The following is a 14190-nucleotide window of genomic DNA, read 5'->3' on the forward strand; positions in this document are numbered from 1 at the left end:
AGGTCATTCCAGTCTTTACTGGCAAGGTGTCTAAAGGACCGTCCTCCCAACAAATCCTTGTCGAGCTGGAAATCTGTGTTGTGTGGATGCCAAAGGTGTAATCCTTCATATCTTTGTAGGCATATGATATTGTCTAGAAAATTTGCAAACCTGAAGTGTTTCCTGTAGGTAAATCTTGGGGGGTTTCAGGTCTTCTTCTGAACTGGGCCCTAAAGTCGAACAGACAATTTAGCATTATATTTATCTCAGTGAGGTGAACAATCTTAAGCACAGCATTTACATCATACTGGAGGCGTTGAAGTACAGGGTTGATCAGTGGTTACATCTTATAATATCCAGAGACGTTATAAGGCATGGTCAAAGTCGGCTCTGGCCCAGGGTCTCAGCCTTTCAGGGGGGCCCCTGATAGAGCCACTTTTGTGCTGTAGAGAGTCTTGCCCTGATAACATTGGATAATTCTTAAATTGTTTTAAATCCCTATTTCCTGTCATTTACTTGTAATATGGCTCATGTGTGAGGATTCTACTACAGGCAGTTTGCAAAGAAATGTTGTTTTTGTGTTTCGTGCAAAATCCCCTTACAAAGTTTCTTTTAGATCAAAACAGGACCTCACAAATGCGAAATGGGAGGGTGTAGCAAAGTCAAAGTCAAAGTCAAAAGATTTATATAGCGCGCTACATACCCGGAGGGTCTCAAGGCGCTTGAGGAAGGGTGGGGAGTTACTTGTCGAATATCCAAGTTTTAAGTTGCTTTCTGAATGCTAGATGGTTCTGAGTGAGACGGAGGTGAGTGGGGAGTGAGTTCCATGTTTTAGCTGCGAGATAGGAGAAGGATCTACCTCCCATGGTGGTTTTATTGATGCGAGGTACGGTAGCAAGGGCTTGGTTGGAGGATCGTAGCTGGCGGGAGGGGGTGTAGAATGATAGTCGTGTGTTGAGGCATTCGGGTCCAAGTTCGTAAAGTGCTTTGTGTGTGTGGGTTAGGAGTCGGAAAGTAATCCGCTTATTGACGGGGAGCCAGCGGAGGTTTTTCAGGTGACTAGAGATGTGGTCTTTACGCGGGATGTCTAGTATGAGTCTGGCTGATGCGTTCTGGATGCGTTGGAGTTTTTTCTGGAGCTTTGCGGTGATACCGGCGTATAGGGTGTTTCCGTAGTCCAGGCGGCTTGTAACCAGTGCATGGGTGACCGTTTTTCTGGTTTCGGTGGGGATCCAGCGAAAAAATTTTTGAGCATGCGAAGAATGTCAAAGCAAGATGATGAAACGGCGTTGACTTGTCTGTTCATAGAGAGTGAGGAGTCCAGGATGACGCCCAGGTTCCGTGCGTGGTCCGTCGGGATGGGTGCTTTTCCAAGGGCCTCTGGCCACCAAGAGTCATCCCAGGCGGGGGGAGGTACCTAAGATAAGGACTTCTGTTTTGTCTGAGTTCAGTTTCAGACGGCTGTGCTTCATCCACTCGGCTACTTCTTTCATTCCTTCATGTAGGTTGGTTTTGGCGGTGTTAGGGTCTTTGGTGAGTGATAGGATCAATTGAGTGTCATCTGCGTAGGAGATGATGTTGAGGTTGTGTTGGCGAGCGATGGCCGCAAGGGGGCTCATGTATACGTTGAAGAGGGTGGGACTGAGTGAGGACCCTTGGGGAACGCCGCAGATGACTTCAGAGGCCTCTGAGTTGAATGGTGGGAGGCGGACTCTCTGGGTTCTTCCAGTGAGGAACGAGGTGATCCATTCCAGTGCCTTTCCTTGGATTCCGATGTTTCTGAGGCGCTGTAGAAGGGTGCTATGGCAGACTGTGTCGAAGGCTGCGGAGAGGTCGAGGAGGATGAGGGCGACTGTGTCTCCATTGTCCAGAAGAGTACGAATGTCGTCTGTTGCTGCGATGAGGGCGGTTTCCGTGCTGTGTTTGGCTCGGAAGCCGGACTGTGAGGAGTCGAGGGATTTGTTGGTTTCGAGGAAGGTGGCGAGCTGGTTGTTGACGGCTTTCTTGATGACTTTGGCCGGGAATGGAAGGAGCAAGATGGGGCGGTAGTTTTTTAGTTCGGTGGGGTCCGCTGTGGGTTTTTTCAGAAGGGCGCTAAGTTCTGCGTGTTTCCAGCTTTCCGGGAAGGTGGCGGAGTTGAGGGAGCAGTTGATGACGTCTTGGAGGTGTGGTGCTATGATGGAGTCTGCTTTGTTAAAGATGTGGTGAGGGCAGGGGTCTGTGGGGGATCCTGAGTGGATGGAGTTCATCAGGCGGATGGTGTCCTCAGTGGAGATTGGGTGCCAGTCATTAAGGATGTTCAAGGGGGGGTGGGGGTCCTGCAGAAGGTTGGGTGGGTTGGTCTCCGGGTCGGTTGTCGAAGCTGTTGTGGATGTCTGCGATTTTGTTGTGGAAGAACAAAGCTAGGGAGTCGCAGAGGGCTTGAGAGGGGGTGATGTCGTTGGAGTTGGCTGAGGGGTTGGTAAATTCTTTGACGATGTTGAATAATTCCTTGCTGTTGTGGGCGTTGTTGTCTAGTCGGTCTTTGAATGCGGCTTTCTTGGCAGATCGGATTAGTTGGTGGTGTATGCGGGTGGCGTTTTTGCAGGCGTCCCTGGTGCTGGTGTTTGGGTCTTTTTTCCAGGCCTTCTCGAGGGAGCGACAGTTTCTTCGATTTCTTAAGATCATCGTTGAACCAGGAGGCGTTTTTGCTGCCTAGTTTGATTTGACGTTTTTTCAGCGGTGCTAGGATGTCGGCGGTGTTGGATAGCCATTGGGTGAGGTTAATGGCTGCTTGGTCGGGGTTTGAGGAGTGGGCAGGGGGGTTTTGAAGAAGCGATGAGGAGATCTGGTCGATGGTGATTTTGTTCCAGTTTCTTCGTAGAGTAGGTTGAGGATGGCTGTGAGTTGTGGTCTTATTGTAGATAAAGTGTACGCAGCTGTGGTCCGTCCAATGGAGAGTAGTGGTGTGACTGAAGGAGATATGTTTGCTGGAGGTGAAGATAGGGTCGAGTGTGTGACCTGCGATGTGGGTGGGCGTAGTGACAAGTTGTTTGAGTCCGAGGTTGGCGAGATTGTCCAGGAGGGAGGTGGCGTTGCTGTCATTGCTCTTTTCCAGGTGAAAGTTGAGGTCTCCCAGCAGAATGTATTCCTCGGAGGGGAGGGCGTGTGGGGTGATAAAGTCAGTGAGAACGTCGCTGAATTGTGCACGGGATCCTGGAGTCCGGTAGAGGAGGGTGCCTCTGAGTGTGGTCTTGGGGTCGGTGTGGATCTGGAAGTGGAGGTGTTCGGCGCTGGTAAGGTTGACGTCTGAGCTGGTTGAGATGCGGATGGAGTTCTTATGGACGATAGTGATGCCTCCTCCTATTTGGTCGGTGCGGTCCTTACGGATGATCTTGTATCCTTCCGGGATGGCAATGGTGATGTCTGGGGCTGATGAGGCGTTCATCCATGTTTCTGTTAGGAAGGCGACGTCGGGAGAAATGGTGTCTAGTAGGTTCCAGAGGTCGATGGCGTGTCTGTGGACTGAGCGGGTGTTGAGCAGGATGCATTTTAGGTGGTTGGGGTGAGATATCTGTTGTGTGATGGTGGATGAGGAGTTTTTCTTGGTGCCGTCGAACTTGCAGGAGAAGCATGTGAAGGGTCCATGGGTGTGTCCAGGAGCGGCTTGGGCGCAGTTGGAGAGTCGGCCGGGGTTAAGAGCTAGGAGGGTGGAGGCGTCGTAAGTAATGCGGGAGGGCTGGGCATTGCGTGGACCAGGGGGTCTGGCGCAGCGCACGGTCCAGGCGCGGACGGGCGTAGACGGGCTTACCTTTGGCGCACCTTCGGCGCGGCCGCAGCACGTGGACGCTGCGCGTTGGGACATCTGGCATTAATGGATAGTGGAGGGGGCGGAGCGTGGGAGGGGGAGCTGGGAGGCGGGAGCGAAGGGGGAGGGACGGGCTGCAGGCACAACAAAATGGACGGGGAGATAAACAACAACAGGACCGGGAAATGCGAGCTGGCGCTGGAACACGGGCACAATAGCAGTTTCAGTTAAGTGAAAGCAGTGCGCAGCTTTCCTAGATGCTATATGCAAATCAGGCTAAACAATGCGTATAAAACACAATTCACGTAGTAATCGCACTTTAAGCAGAGTAATGCTGAGCGCTACGCAGACAGAGCGGGTGCAGATCTAATTAGTGCAAAATCAATTATGCCAGAGGTGGGGGAGCAGCGCTACGATACCACAATCAGCGCTATGGATCCAGGAGGGAGGGTGGAGCGGCTGCCTCACACGGAGTCAGGCAAGTCACGGAGGTTCCTCAGCTGAGACGATCCTGGTATCTCGTGGGTGGGAGGGGGAGCTGGGAGGCGGGAGTGAAGGGGGAGGGACGGGCTGCAGGCACAACAAAATGGACGGGGAGATAAACAACAACAGGACCGGGAAATGCGAGCTGGCGATTATATGCAGTAGTATTTGTGAGATGAAGTGTTAAAATATTGAAAACATCGCTAATCCTGATTATTAGATATAAACACATTTAGAATTTAGACAAGAGGGCCTGTTCACTGTCAGTAGAGGGCATGAAAATGCTGAAACTGGAAAATACATTCAAAGCTATTCCGAACATGTCCCCCCAATAGGTTTGGCCCAGGGCACCCAAAACTCTTAGGATGTCCCTGACCATATCAATGGCTAACAAAATAAGAGCATTAGGCTGTGAATCTGGGCATTGGTGAAAGTCGGGGCTGGCTATAATGAAAGCAGCAACACAGAGATAAACACCCACTGCATATGTGGCCTAAATGGTAAATGTTGCCTCAAATAAACAAGCTTCAATACAACTGGAAACATGTTTTATTACCATCTTAAAGTAATGCATTTACTATAGTTTAAACACGGGTGCCGTACGAGTGGAAGGCTGGCTGAAACTGTGGCTGTTGCCTGTGTTCTTCAGGTTAAAAGCAAAATACCAAGAGGGATTAGGTCTCCAGGTCTAGTCAAAGCACAAACTAAAGTTCTGGGAAGGTGGGTAGGTGTGGAAAGGTGAGGGAACATGCGGGAAGCTTTGTCTCCAATTCTTGTACACAACGAAGACACAGCATTTCTTTCACCACAAAGATGGAGCTCAGACTGGTTTTCTGTTGAGTTTTCCCAACAATTCTTCAGCTTCCTGCACTCCCTGGTCCGCTGCCTGGACAAGAAGACTTTCCACTTCCCTAAAACACAAAACATGACTGGTCATGGACAATGCATGTGAGAGACTCATAATCAAAATGTTGTATCCCATGTAAGTTGGAACTGCCAGTTTGCTAGAAAAGCTGACATTATTATAGGATTTCAAAACCGTTCTGTTTTTTTGCTATTGCAAGCTAAGCATGTCAGAGGGCACTCTTCCACACTCCGTCACTGTTAGCGATTGCATACTTACATGTCGTTCTGTGGGAGAGAAGTGTTCCACAGTTTCCCCAAAGCAAGGTTGTAGGAGGCGTGTGGATGGCCCTGTTGTGAAGCCCGCCTATAATGAAAAAATGCCAGACATGTAGAGGATTATACTGTAATGGCACATGAATAGGCAAAAACGACATGGTGATTAAAAACGACGACCTCGTGCAGAAGATGAGATGGTTTTATACAATTCCAGGATAGTAATGGATAACTAGGAATACCCTAGTAATGGGCCCAGCAAAAGTTACACTATGGTTGAACAAAGGGCGGGTTAAGCTGTGTGAAGACAGCACAAGAGTCAAGTTATGTTGGAACAATAGTAGTGTTACACTGCTTTGAGGGTTTGAACCACAACATTTCTGGTGGAGCACACTGAACAATTCTCCCACATAACTACGAGTTCTTTCAAGGGATTTTGTTCTCTCAATCCCACAAACCCAAACCGCAGAATATAGACATATGAACATTATATTATCAGCCAGATCATTCAAAACATTTGCGAATCCTCCTTACAAAAGCAATGTATGAGGAATCAATATTGCAAAACGTAACAATATTGCTGGTACAAATATAACATGTTTCTCTGGCTGTCTTTTTTACCTTAATATCAATAGATAATATTATTATAATGTTGACATTATTGTGTGATAAAAAGGGTAAACTGCCATAAACGTACATACAGGGATACAAGAGAGGTGTGTTGTGTGCCTGATACTCCCTGATGGGTGGAATTTTACAGAAACATTGACAATGCCAGGATGGACATCTTACAATAGTAATTTAAAGATGGGTTTTGGAGTCATGCCAGGCAGTTCCTTTGGCCACACCTCGATATGCTCAGACATCTTATATTAACCAGCTATGTAAATGTTACAGAGTTACCTATAGCAATAATGTAGTTATGGTTACGGGGTTTCGTCCATCGGAAAAGTGTATATTTCCTCTTTAATACATTTGGCTCTATTTGACAAATCTACGGAATACTATACAAATAACACAGATAACATAAATAACATAGATGTTCCTATGGTTGACCCTGAAAGGTTTCATGTAGAGTGCCAATAACATTCCTTTTTTTATTTTATTTTTATTGTTCTTAGCCCAACAAACTGCAAACAATATCTCAAATTGATGTACATCAGATTCATCATCAAATAACAATGTCCAAATATTAGCTTTCAGGAGAGATAAGCTCATGATTCATAGTAGTCTCGAAAGGCACTCCAAATTTTAATACCCCGTCTCTTTTTCCTTGATCCTTTAATTGAAAATAAACTCCACTCCAAATTGTATAAACTCAGCATTTTAGCACGCCATTGATGAAAGTCCGGTGATTTTTCCTGTAACCATTCCCTAGCGATGCATAGACGTTCAACTGTCATCGCAAAGAAAAGAAAATGCAGATATTGAAAAAGTGTTTCCGTGTTATTGTTTTTTGAATTTTCCCTAACAACATCATTGCTGGAGAGATAACGACTGTTGTTTTAATCACTGAAGAGATACATTTTTCCAAGTGCTCAATAAATCCCTTCAACTTAACACAACTATAAAAAATATGTATCGCCCCAGCATCCTCATCACCACAACGGAAACATTTATCTTCATTTCCCGCTGCCCATTTTGCCAATCGCTTGGGCGTATAATATAAATCATATAGCGATTTAAAAAACGGAGCTTTCAGATTCGCAGACATGAGTGCCTCCTTTGACAAAATTAAAAGATCCTCTACATCAATCTCAAGATCTCCTAGAGATTCTCTCCATTTCAACAGCACTTTTTCTAGATCATCTTTCTTAGCAGAGACCAAGGATTGATAAATCACTCCAATTTTAACTGATCTACTAATTTCTTCAATGACTTAATGTTGAATTAAGTTCCCACCCCTTCGATTTAAATAATCCCGAATTTGTAGATATTTAAAGAAATACCATCTGGGCAGTGAATATTCATCCTTGATCTCTTCGAAAGATTTACACATCCCATTCTTATTAACAATATGTCCTAAAGTCTTAATGCCTTTCTGCTGACACTTATTAGGCATTACATCAGAAAAAATGCCTGGTAAGAGCCTATGCGCATTAAGCGGAGTATAATATGACACTCTTGATAAATCCATATTTTTCATGAACCATTTCCAGACCTTAAAAGCCCCCATGGTTACCTTGAACCTTGTTCGCTTGAAATAGCTCCCATCAATTTCTTTGACTAAAATATGCTTTGCATTTGTCCCTAACTGTATATCAAAAATATTTGACATGTTTGCATCATCACTTTCATTTACTCCTATTATCAGAACTTTCATTTTCAATAAAAAACAAGTTATGTAATAAAGAAAAAAATCAGGTACCCCATTCCTCCCCTTAGAGCTGGCAGCGTCATGTATTTCATTGCCCTTCTGGGTCTCCCAGGGCTCCATATAAATTTCCCACATTTAGATTGCAAGTCCTGTATTTTATCTTTAGTTATCTCTAAAGGTATAGATCTAAACAAATACAAAACCTTTGGCAGTATATTAATTTTTATCACATTTGATCGTCCAATAATGGTTAGATACAGCCTTTCCCATCTATCCAGAGATGACGTAATTTTTGCCATTAATGTATTCCAATTGACTTGCACTAGTTCCGTCACATTTGCCCTGATTAGAATTCCCAAATACATCACTTCTTTAACCACCCTACTATCTTGCCAAATAATCGTGTTAGAGCAGAGAATTTGGGTTTTTGTCTCATTCAATATATAGCCGGCTATAAGACCGAATACCTGTGCTAGTCGTTCAATTTCCTTAATTGCTGTTGCAGGATTAGTTGTTGTCACTGCAATGTCATCAGCATAAGCAAAAACTGAAAAATAATAATTCTGAACTTTGTAAGGGGGAATCAAAATGTTCTGACTCAATAGCTTGATTAAGGGGTTTATATAAAAAGCAAATAAAAGGGGGGAGCAAGGGCAACCTTGTCGTGTGCCAAGTGATATAATGACATTGTCAGAGAGTTGGCCCATAACTGATATTTTTGCGACAGGTTTTAAATACAAAGATTGTATTGCTCTAATAAATTTCACCGAATCCCATTTTTCTCATTAATTCCCAGAGGTACTCCCACTGCACACGATCAAACGCTTTTTCCGCGTCCAACAGAATCAGCGCTAGATCATTCTTATGTACTGAGGCAGTGTCAAATAAAGAAATGGCTTTGTTGACGTGTTCTACCGTCCCCTTCTGGGAATGAATCCATGTTGATGCTGTGATACTAAAGGGGTGATGCAATCAGACAGCCAATTGGCTAAGATTTTAGAGTATATTTTATTATCGGCATTTAACAGCGAGATCGGTCGATATGACCCAAAGCATTCTGGTGGTTTACCTTTTTTACAGAAGACTGCAATAGTAGTCTCTGCCCATGTTCTTGGGGGGTTTCCCACCTGAGCTTCTCTCACTGTTTTTAACAGTTATTTTTTAATATCCTGATAAAATTGTATATATATTTCACTGGGTAGTCTATCAGGGCCAGCAGCTTTACCTTTGGCTAAACTTTTAACAGCCCTATCCAGCTCCTCCTCTGTAATTGTGTCTTCTAGCCACTGTGAATCAGTTGAGTCCACCCTTGTTAAGCCTTCTGCTAGTATTGTATTCCAGTTTGGTCCCGGAACAGATGGTCCTTCATATAACTCAGAATAAAATTGTTGCAAAATCTTAAGTATCTCTTGTGGTGCCGATTGTACCACCCCTGCAGAATCTCTCATTTGAACAATATTTCTGGCCGACTCTTTAATACGTAGTTGAATCGCCAATTTTCTCCCAATTGCCTCTCCATATTCATGTTTATCCATTTTTGAAGAGAGAAATTTCCTAGCATTTTCCTCTGCCCAGATACCTGATATTTTAGCTTTATCCCTGGCAACTTTATCCTCCAATATGGTTAGACCTGCCCTCTTGTTGATTATCTCCTGCATTAGCTGTGTTTCAGAATGAATCAATTGCTCGTATAATCTATCTAACTCTTGTCTGGCTTTTTTTAAAATCCTACACGAAAAGCTGATGCATTCTCCCCGAAATCCAGCTTTAAAAGTGTCCCATATTATAGCCTGTGAACTGGATCCCTTATTCTCTTCAAAACATAATTTCATCCACTTCCTTATGTGTTCTCTAAACTCCACATTAAAGATTAATTTCCTGTCAAATGTGAAGCTAGTTTGTCTAGGTTTATTTAGCGCCATATCAATCTCTAGTAGTAACGGCGAATGATCAGATGAAATTCTAGGATATACAGAAATAGTTGCACCTGAGGTAATTGAGACAGGAGTAAAAAAATAGTCAAGTCTAACTAGTTTTTTGTGAGGGTAAGAATAAAACGTATACTCAGTGTCTTGTGGTCCTAATTGCCCCCACACATCCACCAACCCATGATCCTGCGCCAAACTTACCAACGCCTTGTATACTTTTTGGTTTATGGCCTTTATACTTAGCCAACCCTTCCTTCATAGCAGTATTAGTCAGATTTATGTTCATATCTCCACAAATCATTATAGGTTGGGCCCAAGTAGTTAACTCCATATTTATTTCCACTAAAGCCTCTGGGTCATCTAAATTTGAGCCATAAATATTACAAAGCGTTAGCTTCTTGCCTTCTACACTGATTTCCGCTATTGCCCATCTTCCCTTTTTGTCGGCCAAAGTTTTACCTATTGCTACAATGTTGCCTTTACACATAATAGCAACCCCCCTTTTCAAACTAGTTTGACCTGTAGCGATTGCAAGGGTATATCCTAGTGCTCTTAAGACGAATCTCTTAGACCAACGTAAATGCTTCTCCTGTAAGCATACTATGTGTGGTCCTATATATCTCAATTCAGCAGCAACAGTCCTGATACATTTAGAGAACAGATTTTTAATCGCCTAGTTGCCATTATCTTTTTTGAAAAAATCTGGGTAGGTACCCTTTTAATCTTATCTTTCGAGTTGTATTCAATATCCAAATCATTTCTAAACACTCACATACAACAAAAAACATAATAATCTATACCAGCGCTAAATCACAGATGGACTTCTCAATTTGCAGTTCACTGTACCCAAGAACTAATTATTCCCACGTTTCCTCCCTACACCTCCCCACTGTGCCACCCACAAACCCCTCCCCCAGCCAAGTGTCCCCTTCCCCCCTCCCCAACCCTTTATTGAGGCTTTAGGACTTATGGTCCTCTTGATGCGAGCTTGCCCCATTCTCCCTGCCTTCGCCCACGAACTTAGTACTTATTTTAAGAAAAGAAAACAACATGTGATACTCATATGCGTCGTCCTGCTGAAATGCGGCCTAAACCATAGACATCATTACCCGACTCTTAGATAATCCTCTAAAGATACAATATATTCATTATATATTCACTTCACTACATAAGCTTATACATTAACTAAGTCTAATTACATTGAGTCCAAAAAAGTCTTAGCTGCAAGTGATGTTGTAAAATAATGAGTACGCTCTTTATAAACAACTTTAATTTTTGCAGGAAACATAAGATAGACCTGAGCTCTCTTAGATTGAAAAACAGGTATAAGCTGTCGCAGTTGCCATCTCAAATCCACCGTTTGTTTACACAGATCCGGACTGACAAAATAATCACAATCAAGTGGCCTGATTTTCTTATCTGGCCTTGCATTCTTAAATACTTCCTCTCGTGCTAAGAAACTATTAAATGCCACTAATAAAGCTCTTGGTCTCTGATCGCGCTGTTCCGAATGGTTTGACTGTGTTCTGAAAGGAAACCGGTGCGCTCTTTAAACTTCCCGGTCCCAATCCCATCTGGTTGAATCTGGAAATGATTCTTTAAGAAGCTCGATTATAAAGCCTTGAGGATCTGACCCCTCTTTTCCTTCAGTAATTTGTAAAAACCGCAAATTATTTCTGCGAGCGCGATTTTCTAGGTCAATGACTTTCCAGTTAATCTCGTCTTTATGGGCCAGTTGTTCAGCTATGATCCTCTTCTGTTGCGTTACCTCGTCCTCTAAAGTCGATATGCGCGACTCAGCCTCAGTAACTCTGCCCAAAACTCTGAATGAGATTTAGCCAGACGCCTGACAGAATTTTGTAATTTTTTGCATGAGTTCTGCACTCTTAAACTATCTTGTCTATGCTCCTCTCTGTGTAGCATCATGGTCTTGTAAATAAGCTCAAGTGATATCTCTTCATCTGGCTCCTCTCCAGACAGTGAAGCAGCTCCTGTGCGATCATAGTGCCCATCCTGTGTCAGCCGCAGTCGATGTACAGTCTGTCCAGTCTGTCCAGTCTGTCCAGTCTGTCCATTCATTTGCTCAGACCCCCCCCTCTTCAGTCTCATAGCTACTATTAAAGCTTCCTTCAACCATACTCATCTGTACTGCATACTGTTGAGCAAGATCCTCAGTAGATGACATGGAGTGCTCTGAAAGAGAGTAAAAATCTGCAGAGTCTGTACTCTCAATGTATTTGACGGGGGTAGTACCAGCAGGGGGACCAGCGTTATCTACTGCCTCTTGAACCAAGCCTGTCTCTGCTGGCTCCATCGCATTCTCTTCAGGCAACCCTCCATCCTCGTCGTCATCATCATTTAACTGTGCCTCATTTAACAGCAAATTATCAGAGCCTCCTTGTGGCCCCTGCCCAGTCTCGATACGCTCTATCAAAGGCTCAACAGATTATACAGGCACAGAATCTTTACCAAAATCCTGACAGAGAATATGCTTTGTACCTTTTGAGAGCTCCTTATTTTTCATAGAATTAAAAAGTTCAGGTATACCTTTAGTCGCTTTTACAGTCTTAGACGTCTCATGTAGTACACTCTCCACCTCCTTCTCATGCAGTCGCGGATTACCTTTTCCAGCCCTTTCAAGTTCCTTGGCCGGTGCCTCCGCTCGATTAATGCCTTTGCTCGCAGTATTCCGCATAGGTGTTGCAGCAGCGTTGTCCGCTCCCGAATTCAGACGCTCTCCCTGTGTCTCAGCCCTGGGGACAGCCTGCCCCCGGCCCCTTCGGAGGCATTTCTTGAATATATGCCGATTCCGAGACACAAGCTGTGTCTCCGTTAGTGTTCTTACAGCTCAGCTCTCCGAACTCCGACACCCGCTCTGCGGCTGCCACAGGTGTGTCGTCTTACTGGGTGCGCCCACCGTAACCAGCGCAGCGCAGCCGCTGCGGTCTCCTCAATCCTGCTCCAGCCGCGTTCAACACTGATACCAAAGTTAAAATATCCGTTTGCCGTTCTTAGGTTTTCCGAGGCGGCTTTTGAATATAATCCTCCATCAATAATAGTAGCAGCGGCGATTTTATCCTTCCATCGGCTTTCTGACTCTCAGCCTCCCAGCTTTCAGCAGTCAGACGCCGAAGTTCATGAGGTCCGGCAGGAGCAGCTAGCTCACGCGACCGTTGAGGTCGCCATCTTGCCTCGAGTGCCAATAACATTCTAGTGGAAACCTATTACGGGTTCAGGCAAGGAGTCAGAAAAACTTATCAGTGTCTAAATATTTTACTGAAGATTGAAAGGTACAGTTGAAAGGTACAGCTTCTTACAGAAAGGCAGCATTCAAAGGGGGTTTATTGACCTATGCATGGCATTTGATTGCGTGAATAGAGCAAAACTGTAGAGCATCCCCAAGAAATCAGTGTAGAAGACGGCCTTCTGAGTCTACTTAAAATTATGCATAATAATCTTATGGCTGCAATAAGGAAAGGTGCCAATGATTAACACATTGATTCTTATCTCGGCTAGAAGAGCGGGACATGGTTACATTCAGGCACCTCTCCTGATCCCCTTCAACATTTTTGGACTCAGGCAACATATTCACAGTGAGTTACCTAAGAAGGGTATACCCAAAATGAGTCTCTGGGACCGGGGTGCAAGACAATACGTCGGGGCAATGGTCCCAAAAAAACAACCATACACTGTAAACAAATTCAAAACAAATATTCAAAATAGAACATAGAACACAAGGTATTTTGTTAGACAGTGTTTAATTCACACTGAGCAATGTTCTCTTGATGGAAATATTTACATATTATTATATCTGACAATGTCCCAAGTTGGGAGCACAGTGAGGGATGGGAGAAGGGAGGGTCCGGTAATGATGCTTCAGTGAGGGTAGGAAAATGATTGAAGGATAAAAGTGCCAATCAAAAGCAGTATGTTATTTACGATACACGAGGCTCATTCCTTTAGCCAATCAATCTCCCTTTCAATATAAACAATATGACGCCATGTTTACAACAGTTGCACAGTGTGAAATATCTCTTGATTGCTGGCTTGTGTAGTAAAATGTCGACGTTTCGACCCTATGGAGTTTTAGGTTGTTGCATCCCTTACGTCAGGGTCTTCCTCAGGACAAAAAATTGGGGATGGGGGGGTGATCATAATGCCTCTGCCCTCAGGCTAGGGGCGTATATGGGTGCGCTGGCTCCTGTGGCGAGAGAGTGACCAACGCACTTCCTATATTGAAAACTTTAAAAGGTATCTCCGGTTGTGCTGATGGAGCAAGGATTCGCACGTATAGCGCCTTGCTCGTATGCAAAACCCTTGTCTACACTGCATAATAATATTAACACCATTGTTCGTCATTTGTAAAGTTTTCCCCTACACGCGGGTGTCCCTAGGATGCTTGCTTGTTCGTCTTTTCACGTACTAACGAAGCTTGCACTGAAAATGGCTGCTTTGCCGCAATTCAGTCTGCGCATGCGTCGGTCATACCCATGTGATGTGACGCACTCGCATTCTGGAGGGATTCTGTGCTCATGCGCATTGATGCTAAATATGGCCGCTTGTCTCTCACCACGCTC

At 44.3% G+C, this 14190-nt stretch overlaps 1 protein-coding gene across 1 annotated transcript in view; it reads right to left on the bottom strand.

Moving 5' to 3' along the window:
- Positions 1-4781: 4781 nt before the first annotated feature.
- LOC147705940 (uncharacterized) overlaps positions 4782-14190 on the bottom strand; it is a 498565-nt gene continuing 489156 nt past the window's right edge. The window contains exons 4-5 of the mRNA XM_086929000.1: positions 5373-5459; positions 4782-5160 (exon numbers count right to left, since the gene is read on the bottom strand). Of these exons, the coding sequence (XP_086785126.1) occupies positions 5070-5160; positions 5373-5459 (178 nt within the window). The 3' untranslated portion in view covers positions 4782-5069. The remainder of the gene's footprint in view (positions 5161-5372; positions 5460-14190) is intronic.

The sequence above is a fragment of the Lissotriton vulgaris genome, chromosome 7, assembly GCF_964263255.1.
Source record: "Lissotriton vulgaris chromosome 7, aLisVul1.2, whole genome shotgun sequence".
Lineage (NCBI taxonomy): Eukaryota > Metazoa > Chordata > Amphibia > Caudata > Salamandridae > Lissotriton > Lissotriton vulgaris.